Genomic DNA, 17,527 nt, shown 5'->3' on the forward strand with positions numbered 1-17,527 from the left:
CTCAGTATATATCATATACTGTACACACATACGTACATAAACACATGAAATAAGGTGAAAACAATAACAAAACTATTCATTTATTTCATTTCAACGCACATACTACAGTATACAAACACTACTGAATAAGACAGCAGAAGAATATATAAAATGTCTGACAGAAAGTAACCCATACCTTGGTTTCTGTGTTCATGAGATGCAGTCCCTTAGTATTGACTCCCACATAAACTCTTATTACTTTGTGATTGCTAGAGCTAGCTTTTGTAAACACTTGCCCTGTGAAAAAGGCAGCCCCATATGTTGGAATATCCCAGCAGTTTTGAAGAAATAGTCGCTGTAAATGATGCATCTCCTTACTAACTCCCTCACTGGTACTAAGGCTCTGGAAAGAAAAAGTAAAACAAAAAACAGCATCAAAAAATATACAACATGATAAGAACAACAAGAAGAAAATGCTAGCCTAGCTTTGATGCCTTGGGATGTTTGAAGCCGATTAGCAGCATGCTAAATGCAGACTCACTTTGCAAAAAAAAAAAAAACTATTCTAAAAGAAGACATTGCTTCATATAAGAAAATTAAATCTGTGATTAATAATAATATACTTATATTTGGATATCAAATCAGTGAGAATTTGCATTGAAGAATTATGGAAATCAAGCATTTTGGAATGAGATTTTGCTCACCCTAAATACAGACAACATTATGACATCTTTGCATTCACTATAAAATATAATACACTTCATTCCTTTGAATTGTAATTAATATTCTGTAAAATTTACACCCAAGTATTTACCTTAACATCAACATTTTTCATAGTACAAAATTTAACTGACAATATTTCAAACATGTACTATAGTAGGATAATATGAATATATCAAAATCTTCATGCAGCAGCACCACCAGAGTGAAGTCACTCATCAGTGTAAATGAATGGAAAGTTGTGCAGGTTAACAAATTTGCAAAACAGTACTATATTTTAAATTTATTTTGAAATTGAGCCAATTTTCTTCCTTTGCATCAGTTTTTTTGAGTGGAGAAGAGCCAATGCATTTTGTCGTAGACAAGTTTTAGAAGAGCAAGCAGTGCTGTTGTTTTAGTAAGTTTAAATACACCAAATCAATTTCTAGTTTGGTGCCCTCTCTTTGAGGTTGTCCTGTCCTGTCCTGTTGTGCTGTCTCAGTATTTTTGACAGGCAGTAAGTACTACAGACTCACCACCCTACAATGACCCAAAGTGCATGAATGCAATCTGCGAAGGACCTGCTTCAGAAGCTACCAGGCTGGCAACAATTATTTTATATATAAAGGATCCAAACCTCATTTATCAAAACCCAGAAAACAAAGGAAATACTCTTATAGTACTTTACTAAATATTAACAAAGTTGCCATCTGAAAATATTAAAAAGTGTAAATTCTAAAAAAAAAAAAAAAAATACCAATATCTAAATACCACAATATTATTGTGAATGTTTCATGGGTTTACACTGTTGAATGAATAACTTTAGGTATGCTACATGAAGGTTTTGTTGTTTTATGTTGTACAGTATATTGCTTCAGTGCTATAATGACCTCCGAGTTTCATTCTAAAGCTTTTAAGACTTGTGTCCAAAATAAAGAAAAGTAAACAACTGAACTGCAAAGTACTCTTTCTTGTCACCTTCAAACTTTTTTCTAAATAACTAAAATTAAACAGAAATTTTGAATTGTAAATAAACTGCACCTTTTCAAGTTTTACAGCACACTAAAAGACATTAGTTATATGTGAAAAAACTGACCTTATATTCATGAAGGATTCTATTAGTCCAGTGTGGTGCTTTGCTTTTGAGCTTGGTGATTGGAACAATAGATTTCAGATTTTCTTCACTGTTTAAAAAAAAAAAAAAGAAGTTGATAGACCACAATTCACTGCAAACTTCAGCGCTAGATATATTTGATCCTCATAATACATAAAATCAAGTTTTAAACTATGCACAAAATAATGTGTTGATGTCGATTTCAGATGACCTTTTACTTGAACTATGATGTTTATAGATCAACTATGACAAAAGTAGCAATATTCTAAAACAGACATACATGTTACTTACTTTAGGAATCCTTGCTTGTGCTTTTTGCTTTCATAATTGCCATACACGATCTGTAACAAAAGGCTGGCCAGTGTTATAAGTTTGCTATCCGGTGATGGAAAGAAGCCTTTCAGAAGGCTGTGTCGAGCTTCATCAAACAAGATGAGAATTGAAAGAGGATCCTCCACCTTAAAAATCAGAAATATGTCATGAGCGTGCTCTGTAAGGGATTTGTTCCCTTCCTGACAGTTATTTTTCTTGATGTAATAGCATCTGAGCCTCGTGACCATGAACTCGATTAGAACGTTCAATAATGAACAGATGAATGTAAAAAGTGCAAAGAATGAGAATTTGTATACCTTCAGTTAAAAGCATTTGTCAACTGTACTGCAAAATATGGTACATTTTAAAGGAAAAAATGCTAATTGAAATCACGGATCAATATGTGCTTTGAAATCTACATCAAATATCCTGGGAACTGTGTTAAATTTATTTGTCCATGTATGACTTGCATTTTCCATGGCAGGGGAAAAAAAAAACCATTGATGGAACACCAGCCTTTTATTAAGTAGACTTGACTCAAATTACTGGTAGTTACTGAATTGTAACCAAAAAAGCATATGCTGGTTAAAATAAAGTAGTACGTCACACACATGCACATGGGAGGAAGCAACAGGGTCCGGTTAATTCTGAAGCACTGAGATGTGGGGCTAATCATGTGCACTAATGCCTTCTCTCCTTCCTTGCAGGAACAAATAACAGCTAACCAATTTCCTTCCGGCTACAGAGCCCGCCCCCTGATGACATCATTTCCTCCCTCCTTGTTAGATGATCCGCCTCTTCCTTCCTTACCACTATAAAGAACCAGCAACTCTCACCTGCAGCAGTCTTGTATTGGACTTAGTCCTATGAGATACTCAGTATGAACGATTGCTCTTTTTTCTATTGCAGTGAAAGTGATAATATACGGGGCAGATCCCCCCCAAACCTTTATATTTTGTCCTGGTCTTTCTACAAGTACAATAGTACTATAAAAGGCAAACATTTGTGTTATCTGAATGCAGATAATCATTCAAAATGTATGGTTGTCTGTATTTCATTTCTTTGTCTTTCAGTTTTTTTTTTATCACAATTATGAAATTATAAAAAGGAAAACATTTAGATTTACATTTACATTCAGATGTTACAAAAAATTCTACTGAATGTCTTTACTGTTTTACCCGTTTGCCAATCATTACTGCAAAATCTAAACTATTTGTAACGCATGATATATCTGGTTCTTGGTTTTCACATATCCCAAATGTTCAAAAATGCAAACCTTTTTTTCAACATCCAGTGGCAGTCTCACATCTCTTCGTAGAAACAGCTGTGGAGTTTCACGTTGGGGGTCAAAAGCCGTGAGCTCAGATACTATTTCTGGCCAGTCCCGCAAATGCTGCAGGGGTTTGTGATATGGTTTTAGCTGAAGACCTACGACATAAACAATATTTTTTACACTGCACAATTTATCCACATGGATAAGGAATGATTGTGTGATCTATTAAAAGAAACACCAGTAAAACTAAAAAGGTTATTTTCAACAAAATCCAAAGAACAGAAAACATTTGATGCAATGTTCATGAAGCTTTTCTATGCCACTCACATAAAATAGTTTGTCTTGCTTATGCAACTCCTCTGATGTAGCTGACTTAACACATTCAACATTGGTATAGCGTGACTGACAGAAGCAGAACATCAGATTGTGGAAGAGGTCACACTCATACAGGGCCAGGTCTGGAAAATAAGGTGGGTATTGCATCTCTTTGAATCCACAGTTTTGCAGAGTCGCTTTGGAACTCATGATGTGCAGGAGCATTTTCATAAAGCAGATGAAGGATGTTCGACAGCTTTCCTTACCTCTTTTCCCCAAATAACTGCTGCAAACATCAAAGCAAATCTGCATAATACCATTATGATATGTGAGCCATTTCAGGCATGTAATTAATATGGACTATACTCACAATATCATAAAAAACTGTGTACTTGATCTTGGCGGAACTGGCTTGAGCCTTGAATTTCTTTGACATTGACGATTGTCATGCTTTCCGGTTTAGACTCTGGGTCATAGTGAAACATGAAAGTTTCATTTCAGTTATAGAAACACTTCTTAAATTTCTCCATGTCTAATTTAAAAAGCTCAAGATTCTAATTGCGACACTAGATGCAGTGCTTCATCATTTTAGGAGTCAACATTCTAGGCACTCGACCTTTATAGATCTTGCTCATGTTTATTTGTTCTTGGACCATAACTAATCATTATATCATCTGCAGTCTGATCTGCCATTACCCTTCAATACTTTACTAGGATTCCCTCCACAGTGGCAACATTCTCCTTTGCGATCAACGCTGAAGACTGGCCAGACCTTGTGTCATTGTCAAGAGACAAGTTGTCTTGACAGAACTCTCCATCTCATCTCTTAACTATGGGACATCAAGAGGAATGGTCTTTTTACATTTTGACTACACGAAAAATGAATCAAAGGCTAATTGTCCACTACTGTTATAAATTCAGTGACAGTAAAATACTTGATTTTGTAGTTTTTGGTATTGATAATGTTCCAAAACAAGAAATATACACTGTAAACCAGAAATAATAAAAACCTGTCTTTCATATATTTTAGTATACAGTGGCTAATAATGTGCTAATTATCAGCCTTACCCTGAAAGGGGTATTCCACAGTGCTGCAAACCTTTTGATCACCTATTGTATGTGTGTTTTATATTGTATATATATTTATATTATATATTGTACAAATCTTTTATACATATGTAGATATACAAATTACCCACAAACAAAAATTAAAGAAATGTAAAACCAGAGTGCTAGTCAAATGATTTATCTCATATGAGAAATTATAACCTTTCAAGAATATGTAATAAAATATCATTGCCTTACAGTTCATTCAGAACACAATATTCTGAATTGGTTGATTAAAAGAGGCAACAAATCACAGTGCAACAGTTTTCGTTCTCAGTTACACTAATTTAAAGATTACTACTCACTGTTAAAAAAAATAGTCCAAGAAAAGTCAAACAAGTGTTTTTTTTTTTAAATACTATTGATATCCACAATGCTGTACCATTAGTATTGTACAGTTAAAAACAAATAATGAAAGAGTAATAATGACGAAAGTGTGTGCAAGAACAACTAGCCTTAAGAGGAGGTTATGGGTACAAAGAAATCAATGTTGTTAAGCACAGATAAATTTAGAATATTTTCTTAGTCTAAAATACTATACAGCTTAACTGATGAAAAGGCAAAACCTCCTTTCTCAATATAGTTGGTGATGCACAAACTACCTTAAAGGCTTTTTAAATACAAACAGATTTTGAATTATACAACATTTGAATGCATGTCATACAGGTATATTGATTTCTTTTCCCACCCACTTATTATATTATAAATAATCTGTATACTTCAATTGTGAAATAAAATAGAATGTTAATGTTTGCATGATTACATAGCTGATGGAAGGTTTAGGTTTATACTTTGATGTTCTGATGAAACATTCTAGACACTTTTGTTACAATTACAAAGCTTTAGACAGAAGGATATGTGTTGATTTCATTAGAAGTTAATTAATAGCTTAAAGAAACATAGCTGGGATATGTAATGCCCTTTGAAATAATTTAAGGAAATGATAAAATATATTTTATATGAATTACACTGATAGCCGTAGACACAGTGAAATATAAATTTCTTTTTAAAATCTGAGAGTGAAATATACAGAAAAACGTGCACATACTTGGGACAATATTCTGTGATAGAAAAACAGTAAAAGGAAATGTGGTGCCTAACTGTTCAAGTTTATTTTGATCTCAATTCTAAAATAATTAGGAATTTAGCAGACCAGAGTTTGGAATTCTTTCTTGATTTCTGCTTGCTATGCTGACTGAGAGATATTATCTGGAGAACACGAATGTTATAGTCCATCCATTTAGAGGAGGGTTCTAGAATGATAAGAAACTACAACTACAAGAAAGGAAACCACAAGGCCTTCCAATCACTAAATCTAGAAGTATTTGCTTTTTTGCTTTGTGCCTTCACCCACCATATAACCTATTGCCTATGGTGGAGGAGTTCGATTTATCAAAAATTTTGATCTCCAGTTTTCAAGTAATCTCAACGTTTTAGGGTCCCCTGATACCAAAAACACTGATATCTTGATGATGGTGTCTGTGTGTCACAGTTTCTTGAGGTTGGTCTAGAACTAAAATGGCTGGATGGAAAAATATCAAACACGAAACTTAAGCCTGTTATGAGAGAACAATGCACTGATTAGTGTTTGAGCCAAATCATGCAAGAGAAAGAAGCGCTCTACAGGAACCCTCAAATACCATAATTCTGCAATTAATTATGAATTCTTCTTGTGAATTGCTATCGTAATGATTAGAAAGATCAGCATCAGAGTGGTAAAGTATTACTGAAATGTTATAGAATAGTTAGGGTAACTTGGTTCCTAGGGCGCAAAGCCTACTGGCTCTCACGTCCAAATTTGAGAAATCTGAGTTTCTTCATAATTGTAGTTCATAAAATGTGTTCTGAAAAATCAGTACATAACTTGCTTTAATTAACATAAATGCACCTACTTATTACAGCTGGAACCTATTCCGGCAACGTCACATGCAAAATGGGAGCAATTTCTAGATGGGGCATCACAACACATCGTCTGTATGCCACCCAACTAATTCATACAGGGAAAACTCAAAATCACCAATTTGTTTAGTATGCAAGTTTTTGGAAGTTGGCAGAAAAAAAAAAAATAAAGAGCTAACAGAAAACTGAATTAACTATGGTTTAAACTCTGAAAAGCTGCAGTGATAGCAAATGCACCAACCTGTTAACAATATATATAATTATACAACAATCCTTAGAATGAATAATGTTTATTTTTGGTCAGTGTGTAAACATATATTTAAACAGTTAGGAAAATGCTTGCTACAAATGTAGTGAAGGGTTAGGGAAAGTATTTGCTATACATACGCAATACTGATACACACAGCGCTCTACAAAGTTCTGCCTTTTGCAAAACTAGCACTTACAGGTGTGTGTGAGTTAGTATATTACTAAAATATTACAGTGGCAAAAAAAAATTGTACTTACTGAGGTTTTCTGAGCAGATCCAAATGGTGAAGTACTGCTGTGTCTCCTGAGATAACCGCATGCCTTCCATTATCTGTTGCACAGTTGTATTGTTACCATGCTTTAGTTCTACTGAACGGTAGGAGCCATCCATGCGGTATATTCTTATCTTTTCATACTAAAATAGTAGAGAGACAAAGACCATGTTAATTAGTAAAGAAGAAGCATTACTTGAATTGTTAAGACTAATTCAAAATATCAGTATGAAGCAAATGATAAAAAAAAAATAAGGTACCTGTGTAAGTATAATAAATATAAAGACTGAATGTAAGGCTTATATTAAGTAAAAAAACATAGGGCTTAAAATTAATAGTTTCAAAACTGTGAAAGGACTACAGGGTCTATAAACACTTTTGTCCAAAATCGTTCATATTAATCTCAAGTTAATAAATGTTAAGAGAAAAATTCAACTGGTAAACAGAATAGTAAAAAGGTCAAAAAAAAAAGAACCCACAATGTGCAAAACCAGAACCAGTAAGTAACAAACAAGAATGTACTCATGATGAAATATGTAAATGAATCTACACAATATTTTAATATTAACACTTAAGCACATTTTGTCACCATGATGCTTTCCTTGCTGTCTTTGGGTAAACATGCACAATGGTGCATTGTCTGCTGAAAGTTTGTTGCTTTTTAATAAATAATGCATATTTGTGCTTACATTTTCCATGAATAATTTTGATTTTTTTTTTCTTTTGTGAATGGCACATGTCACCAGAAGTGGCATCATTACCATTTTGTAACCATCTGTGTAGTGACATCAGTTGCTAGGCAGCAGTGGCTATATTGAGAAGCGAGTATTAAAGACTATAATTCTGTCAAAATACAAAAAGAATTTGATTAGGGTGTTTGATTTTCTGCCTGCTGATTTTTGCGCTTCCTTTTAATGCATTGCTTTTTCTATTAGAAAATTGTGTTTGGCCTTAACATGTCTAGACAATGCGTAAACAAATAAAAGGTCAATTCCATCTTTTCGGACTAAAATACAACTTAAATGGTTTTTACAGAAACAAGTTATTATAGATTACTTTTGCAATGTCAAATTAAAGGTTAAGTAGCGAGTTAGGTTAGATAAAAAGGCTATTGCCTGTTATTTTAGCTTAAACATTCAAGAATAATAGTGTGTATAATTAAAACCATAACTTCCGATTCCATTAACGCAAGTACAAGTCAGTAACATAACAGCTGAAGGAACAATTTAGTGTGTTGCTGACACAGTTACTCCTACAGAATGGAATTCCATTTGTCACTTACTGAAAATCCTACAACCAAAGGGATATTCAGCTAATCTAGAAGCTTGAAACTAATTTCTAGATCGGTGTAATTTATTATTTGAGCCACAACCAAGTAGTTTTTCTTCAGAAAAAAAGTTGCAATTGCCTTTATGATTTTCCTGTTGCAAGGTAAAAACATTTGCAATGGGATAACTCCAAGTCTTTTTTGTGGCTACTGTGGTTTTCATTTAACCTAAAACAATTTTGTAATTCTTCATTGCAGGCCTGGGCATAAAGACCTCAGAATGACAACCGTTTGTCAGTACTTGTTCAATTAGATTAGTGGGTTTCAAAGTGTGTGTTACAGACTGCACAACTCCAGAGGTCTGCAAAATGATAATTCTTGTATCCAAGTTTAAATTGTTCATTTATTTAAGACAATCAAGCGGTTTCCTGTCCACCGTACTCTTAAATAATCTACTCTATTGCTACAGCCATTGGAACAATTTTAAAACAAACACCACAGAGTGCTCTGCATGACTTTTGTGTGGGCAAAAACATTAACCTTCACTCTATTACACTCCTGTTTGCTTGCAGCAATTGCTCCCTTTCTTTTTCTCTCAAGAAACGTCTTGGAACTTGTACTCTCTCTCCTGTTCATCCAATTGTGATCACTATGCTGGACTCTCACATTTATAGTTAAACAATAGTCTGTTATAAGACTCAGTGTTTATTGATTTTTAAGCATCCTGGAAGTTCTTTTAGGTCACACAGTTTATTTTAGAAATCAATAAAAAAAATACTGTATACATGAAATTAGAATTCAGGTACAAACCTAATTAAGACAGAAAATGGGAACAAAAATAAAGTAAATGAATCTGTTAAAAACAAAAATAAAAGCAAGTATGACTATGATAAACTATATTTAAAAAGACAGAACACCATCTTATGTGTTACTTGTAGGCATGTTAGTTTATGACAGAAAAATAATGATGACTGAAGGAACTTTCATCTTCACAAATTTTTATGTTTCACTAATTCAGCAGCAGTCGCAACAAAACCTCTCTGTACAGTTAAAGCAGAACAAACACTTGGTTTCTACCCGAGTCTGCACATGTGTATTTGAAAAGAATGCGATTTATGACTTGGAAACCTCTCTCGGGTATCCAGTAATCCATCAGATAGATAGACAGACAGTAAGATTTTTTTACTTAATGTACATCATTATTATGTACGTTTTGAAGGTAAGGAGAAATTAATCTCACTTCAATAAATTTAAATCTCTTTTCAGTTTTAAGCAAGAAAGTAATCCTGACATTTTCACAAAAATACATTCTTACTGGTTTATTATTGGCTTGTTGCAGTAACAGGACTGTTGCCTCCCAATCATTTTGTTTACTCTCTTCACAGAGCTGCAAAGGCGATCTTCCTTGCTGATCAGTAATATGCTAAAACAAATTAAAGTGTGTACATAAATTCTGATTAAATAATTACTAATCAAAACATTTATTAAAATGCATGAATTTCCAAAAATTGTCAATCAGGATTCATACTCAAAATGTATCTTTGTATACAGCAGTGGTTAATGTTACTGAGGCAAAAAATAATATTTCTCCACAGTTAATGTTTGTAATATTTGGGATACAATTTAAATAAATTTGCATATATTTATGCCACAATATTTCTATATACTTAATCCTCCAAGCATGTGAAACTACAAAAACATGACCACATGTTAAATAAACACATCAGTTTTATAATGCAAATTTATATATTTTTGATTTGCTATATCCACATTTGTTTAAATTGTTAAAATGATTTATGATGTCTTAAAATGTCTGTTCCAGAATAAGGTACATTTTATTTAGAAAAAGATTATATTTTCAAAGATGTACAGCTCTATTGATCTTAACCTTTAAAATAAATGGCTACTTAAAATTTAAATGTCACAGCCATACTCTACCCATGAGAAATATCTTTTGGCATACGTAATCGATGCTTTCCCATGAATACTTTCACATTCTGAATATCAGACTTAAAGTCATTATTCCATTTTTATTAAACTAAATTGGATACTGAAAAGAAATCCAAAATTTTCATAAACAAAACTCAAAGCCAAGTTGTTTCTCTAAATAAATTACTACTCTTCAAAGCGAACTACTAAAGCAATTTCCTACTCACTCTGTCAGTTTCAGGATGTTGTAAAAGTAGCTGTACAATTTCAGAGTGCCCTCCCCGAGCAGCAAAATGAAGTGGCGAACTTAACTGTCCATTCAAGAGGTTTGGATTACACTTGCCCTTGTCCAGTAATAGTCGGGTTGCCTCTGCCTTTCCATACCTAAAAGTTAACATGTAAAAACAAGCAAAATGTGGGTTAAAGAAAAAAAGAAGAAAAAAGTGGCATATGAATGAATGACCGACTAGATGAATATATTACAAGGCTCAATAAATTATATTAAAAAATGAAAAATAAATACTGACTTGAAAGGGGTCAATACTCAGGTGATCAAATAGTTTGTGATTTATATTTGTAATTAATTTAGATCTTTTTCGGTCCATCAGTGCCAAAAAAGCTAAATGAAATCTACTGTGATTTAATGTTATATAACAATAAAATGTGAAAACTTTCAAAATAGATACATTTTATAACACTGTATATCTACACACAGGTCAAGAATGCATTACATGTTATGAAACAAACATCATCATAAACCTACAAAGCACAAAAATGTTATCTGCTTTAACAAGAGCAATAACCTATTAAGTATGGCAATACATGCAGTCGAGTTTTATGTTAAAAATACACTCAGAGAGAGTAGATGACTCAAAATGAAATACAGACGTATTTGGTGCTGGCTGTGCAGGTCACAAACACATTCAATAGGTGGAATAAAATTACAGATCAACTCACAAAAAATACTGGAAAAAAAAATCAAAAGACAAATGAAAATCAAAATCTATTTTATTTGACTTAGACTTGCACGTGTTCTTTTATCATTTATTTACGTAAATATGAGACAGTGCATGCAAGTTTACCTGTTCTAGCTCACTCTTCAGCCTGAAATCTCTGATTTGCTTTTGGTTTATACTAAAACTGTTAAGCATTCTTCATAGCTTACCTTTTTTCATGAATCATAACAGAAAATAACTAACTGTCTTATTTCCTTTTTGTCATTGTATTAACTTTAAAATCACCATTTCAAAGACCAGTTTCAGTGTTGGTAAAGCACATTTAGCTGCCTCAACTACCATGCCTCTGTAGGAGGCTGCCAACTTGATCCATAATAACACAAAATCTTTAAAACAAAAGCAAAATGAAAAATAACTATTAAGACTATGTGCATTATATTTCGGTGGGATATGTAAAGGGGGTAGGGGGAGAGGACCCAGAGAAGGAAATGCTTGAAGATCATGACAATGCAACATTTACTACATTCAGTAACTTTATTTGTAAAACCCAAATAGTCTCACTGTGCCTCAATTTATATAAAAGAGAGATGAGCAATGACTTTACATCTTCTGGAACCAAAGACTAAAAAGCCATATATAGTAGGGGAATGAATAAATAAATGAGTAATTTAATGTGTATTTTGTCCAGGATTCCTATTAGCATTATTTGTCCCAGTTCCACTTTTTTCTTAGATTGTATCTCTTTCTATACACACAAATTGTGTTTTTGTGAAGAGCAGAGCTTATATTATCTTAATAATTTATTTCAATTCATATTTTGATACTTTTCTGCATGATTTCAGATAATAAGCTTTTCAAATAACACAGTATCTTGAACTCTCATTAAATGCAAGTAGGAAAACTCAGTGCTAAAATTACACCTCTTAGTGCTTTAGTAAATAGAGGACCGACCATAAACACTTAAGTTGATATACAAGTGTTGACTTTAGCAGACCAAAATCAACACTTTATACTCAAAACTATGCTTTAACAGTTCTTATTAAAACAATAACGATCATTCTTCTCTGGACCAGATACTGGTTTAAAGGAGTTTATTATAAAAATGGTACTTTTATAGATAGCACCTGTAACTATCTATTTCATCAAGTGAGGTAATAGGATTCCAAAACAAATATTACATATACACCATAAAGCCTGTCTTGTATGGTTTATTCAAATAAAATATATATTTTACATGCACTTCATTAAATCCGTGCAACCCATAACCACAGGGAAGCAAAAAAGTACCACTCTGAGAGTACATATATAAAAATATAGTAGTTCCTTCATTAGCATTTGCTACAACAATATTGTATCTTATTAACAGTTTCAAATTCCTGCAGGTAACAAGTTAATCATTTAAACATGTTTCACCATCTACACTGCTGGACACCTTACCAACATGCATAATGAATAGGAGCCCAGTGATCACTGTCCAGCTGATTTACAGAAACGTTACTGTCCAGAAGCTTTGTGAGTAGTTCAACATCACCTTCACAGGCACTGCGATGCAGCGGGAAATCATCCACCCACTGGCGTTCTCTGCAAAGCATGAAGTAGAATATTGTTATTTAATGCATGATACGGGGAAAAATAAACTGAACAATAACGGCCTTCACCTTGCATACAGGTGGCACTTCAATTCTACTTAGATATCTACCTTTGATTAATTTTATGAAATTCTATTGTTTAGAAAATGCTTTCTGCATTCTTCCATACTGTAAAATGGAACACTAAAATATGTTACATCATTATTAATGTCATACAATACAATAATAACAACACTCCATGATGTTAGAGATTTTTTTTTTTTTTTTTAAATTGTTTTCCGTAAAAGAAGTTATAATATGAAATGCAATAAAACTACTATGCACAATCAAGGAACAATACACTTCAAACATTTTTAAGAATGAAGAATAAACAAAATAATAGACAAAGCAAAATGGATAATTTACATTATTAACTAAAAGAAAACATATTTCCAGTTATGCCCGACATATTTCCTAAAAAAGAAACTAATACACAATTTGACTACAGATAACACAAAGCAACAATTAAATGCAATTTTTCTTTTCATATAGCGTTTCTCTTAGTATTGCACTACTTACTTGTCTTCACTAACACTGCTCATGCTGCGCTGCCATTTCTCCCTTTTTGGAATTTGAATCTTTGAATAGTCAGGGGCACCAAGACCAAAATATGGATTTATAACAACCTTGTCCACCTACATATAATAAAATAATTTCTAAATTAACTGTAGAAACACTGTAAATCACACATCAATTTTCCTATTCCTAGCAACAGTTTTGAATTACTCCATGAGAATCCACAAAGAAATATTCAATATTAACCTGGGCCAGTATTTACTTAGTATTTCCTTTGACTCAAGAAAAGAATAAAAACTCTTCTAAATTCAAAGACAAAGAAACTTAAGTATTATTCTCTTTCAGGTATTGTCAATATAATTATGTTTGTGTGATGTGAATAAAAACAGTAATACAAGAAGTACAAAGTAATTACAAGACACAATTAGCAATCTGCACTCATAAATTGTACACTAAATAAGAGCCCGGTGGTAAGGTTAACCTGTAGTCATTAGTGGCACCCAAGGACAAGCTTTTAGAAGGCTCTTGCTACAAACCATCGTTATCAGATTGAAATATTAAGGTACTCACTCTATTAGTGTACTGGAGATCAGATCCATAGAGGGGGTTGAATACGCACATGTCTGCTTTCTCCAAAGACATCATCTTACTCTTGATCTCTAGAGCAGTATATCCCATGTGCAGTATGCCCTCCGATTGACTCGTTTCATTGGTATATGCCGGATTTGTTACATTTGTTTTGATTCTTTCAGCAGGTGATGGTCTGAAGAGTGCTGGTATGGCATGAGATACAGCATGCTGCTCTGCTAACCACCTATGTTATAAATTGTAAAAAAAAGTTTCAGATTAGCTGTAATTACATATAGATAATTCCATTTCCTTTAACTACTACTGTGAAACAATAAAAACAAAATAAAATAATATTTTGAATGATCATAATATTTAAGACTAAAACTTGACTGCAAAATATTTTAACTGGTTATTTTTTTATTATACTTCTAAATTATTATATCTTCAAAAATAAAGGTAACAATGATAAAAAGGAAAACAAAATACCATGAGGTCTACTTAAATTTTTGTTCTTTTGGAGGCACAGTAATAATATGTAGATGGAATTTACAAAAGTTCACCTACATACATATGCTTGTTATGTTCTAATTAATTATAAGTTTGAACATTTACATAATTCTATTGCTTGTTGAACAATGATCAGTTGGGTTATAAGGAAGTATAATTAATAGTAATAATAATTCTTTACATTTATATAGCTCTTTTCTCACTACTCAAAGCACACTCCACACAAGGAGGACTCAGGACATGAACCCATGATCTCCTTGCGTTACCGCTGTGCCACCTGTGCGGAGTATCACCACATATTGGCCTCTCATATTAAGAAAAAAAACCAAAAAAACACCCACACAGTGCCCCGATCCAATGCTATCTAAGAGGTGTACACTGTGAACCAAAACATCTAAATAAAGATGCATGAACACCAAACAATCAGGTAGCTTGTCCATTGGTGGAGTAGAGCATCAATCAGAAGGCAATAAACCTTGAGTAAAGCTGACAGTACGAACCACGCAATAAATAAGATGTCATTCACCCTCACTTAAAGCCGAGTAATAAAATTCATCTAGGGTTTATTTACAGTAAGCAGTAATTTAAAGCAACTGATGTTTGTCAGATAAGTAGTTCATGCTGTACTGCTCTAAATTCTGTTATCTGATATTGTCTTTCCAAAGTGTAAAAAAGAAATATAGTACATACAAATCACACATCTAGTCCAGACAATTTGAATTGAGGTAAATATAACTTATAAACTGGTATCCTTAAAATGAGGGCTGTAAAAACTATAAAAACAGCTACAAAAATTTGTGTAACTGAAATGATAAACTGAAAATGAAATAAACTGTGTTTCTGGCATGAAACAGGAGACTGGTTTAAAGAGGGTAATAGTCCTGGGAAATGCCTGGACTGTTTTTTTATTAAACAGTTATGGCTTACTTGTCTAGAGCAATTAACATTCTGGCAGTAATAGTAGAAAAATGAGTGCTTGTTTCACTGCAGACTCTCATAATGTCTTGCAAACAGTAGAAACTAGGACTTCCGGGACAAAACACCGTCTTGCTGTTATCTGGGGAAAAAAAAATAATAATTAAATGCTGCGTTTTACATTTTTACTTTTTTTTTTTTTTAAGGTATCATGTATGAAAATCTTCTTTGTACTATTTTTATTTATCCACAAAGAATTCATATTCCCTTATCAGTGTCCTTGCTTTCAGTTTTCTCATTACAGAATGACATGCCCATTAAAAATCCACACAGCAAGAGACCAAAATCATATTAGTGCAACCCTATATACAGTATATTGTAACTTTACTAGTGACACAAGGACTGGCATGGTCTTGCAGTGAAATACATCTTATTTACTGTATACCATATACATAAAGTTCTTTTTGATGAACTTTGGTCTCTATACATTTTTGTCCTAATGACAAAGAAAGACAATATGCAGCTGTTTTGTGCAAATGTTTTTAGGTAAAACAGTGCTGTCAACCAAATGTGAATGAACTGCAAAGTTTCAAATGCAATCTCAATTATGTTTAGCTGTGTCAAATTTAAATTGCCACCTGTGTTTTAAAAAAAAAAGTTATATTGAAGTTGTAAATAAACTTTGACATGTTAGATTATGTCTTTTCATATTTGACATTCAATTTTAAAATTCAGAACTAAGAGACAAAAACTAAGGTACACTGCAAGGAACCTCAATGGTTATGGCTCCTACAGGAGTGCTGGATTGGGGTTTATTTATATGGCTGTGGTTGTTAACAGCAGTGCCAAAGCTATGGTTGGTGCATTATATCTGGTTACATATCAAACTTGCAGTGTGTCTTAGTTTATAGATGTCTTTAAAACTGAATGGAAGCATGGATAATGCTTCAAGCCTGACAGACTGTAGTGCTAGCCCACTCTTTTATATAAAAAAAAAAAAGATTGGGGCAAAATTGTGTGTTAAAATAACTAAAGAATCACAATACTCATCCTTCCTAGGAACCTCAGTACTGGGCTTCATATGATACTAAGATTCAGTGGGAAGAACAATGCAGGTTCTGGCTGGCTTTTTATTTCCATACATGTATTTGAGAGGTCACAGTAGACTGCCGATCACGTTCAGAGATGTTCTGGTGGTTTAGATAAGTATTATTACCGCACAGCCAATTCTATCTTGTGATAGATGCTGTAACTGGAGAGTTAAGTCAGTGTGGTGAGATTTAGCAGCAATAAATGTAAGGTCATGATCCTCGTAAAGATGAGTGGCTTGCTCTTTGTAGGCAGGCTAGAGCAAGTAAACGAGTTTGAACACCTTTGCGTCCTGATCACAAATAAGGGCAAAGGTGACTATAAGATTGACCACTGGATTAGTGCAGAAGCTACAGTACTCTGGTGACTCTCCCATACAGTGTTAAAGAAGCTGCATCTAAATCATCAGACACAGTGTTTCATTTAGTTATCAATATACAGACCCTCCTGATTTATGGTTGCAATATCTGAGTATTGACTGAATGAGTTAGAATGCAGGTACAAATGGCGCAAACAAAAAAGGTCTTTCACAAGGTTGCTAAGCTCAAGCACTCTGAGAGGAGGATACAGAAGGAACTCAAAAGAAGACTGTTGAAGTGGTTTGAGTATCTATTAAGAATATCCCTTAAGGCTTTCTGTACAAAAACTGTCCTCAAATAGCACATCTCACTTGTATAATAAAAAAAAACTGTAGGTATTAAAAAAAGTAACTTGAAGAAGACGATGCAACGGAACTCAAGGCAAATACTCAAGTTCAAAAAAAGACAACAATAATAGCAGACAAAAAAGTGTTTGACACAATTTGACTTCCAAAACTCCTTTGAGAATGTATTTCATGCTGTTTATTAAGCAGAGCAGGAACAGTAATGATCAGAGAAAATGATCTACATGAAAGGGAGACAGTCCCTTGGGAGTCTGTACTAGGAGTCTA

At 33.2% G+C, this 17,527-nt stretch overlaps 1 protein-coding gene across 2 annotated transcripts in view; it reads right to left on the reverse strand.

Annotated features, from left to right (window-relative positions):
* The window catches only part of krit1 (KRIT1 ankyrin repeat containing), an 87,320-nt gene that overhangs the window by 15,427 nt on the left and 54,366 nt on the right, over positions 1-17,527 (reverse strand). For both annotated transcript variants that reach the window (XM_039737178.1, XM_039737179.1), the window contains 11 exons: positions 15,520-15,649; positions 14,086-14,329; positions 13,519-13,634; positions 12,809-12,952; positions 10,643-10,799; positions 9,802-9,909; positions 7,206-7,362; positions 3,381-3,532; positions 2,084-2,250; positions 1,775-1,862; positions 176-382 (listed from right to left, as the gene is read on the reverse strand). In XM_039737178.1, the coding sequence (XP_039593112.1) occupies positions 176-382; positions 1,775-1,862; positions 2,084-2,250; positions 3,381-3,532; positions 7,206-7,362; positions 9,802-9,909; positions 10,643-10,799; positions 12,809-12,952; positions 13,519-13,634; positions 14,086-14,329; positions 15,520-15,649 (1,670 nt within the window). The remainder of the gene's footprint in view (positions 1-175; positions 383-1,774; positions 1,863-2,083; positions 2,251-3,380; positions 3,533-7,205; positions 7,363-9,801; positions 9,910-10,642; positions 10,800-12,808; positions 12,953-13,518; positions 13,635-14,085; positions 14,330-15,519; positions 15,650-17,527) is intronic.

This window comes from Polypterus senegalus, chromosome 15, assembly GCF_016835505.1.
Source record: "Polypterus senegalus isolate Bchr_013 chromosome 15, ASM1683550v1, whole genome shotgun sequence".
NCBI lineage: Eukaryota > Metazoa > Chordata > Cladistia > Polypteriformes > Polypteridae > Polypterus > Polypterus senegalus.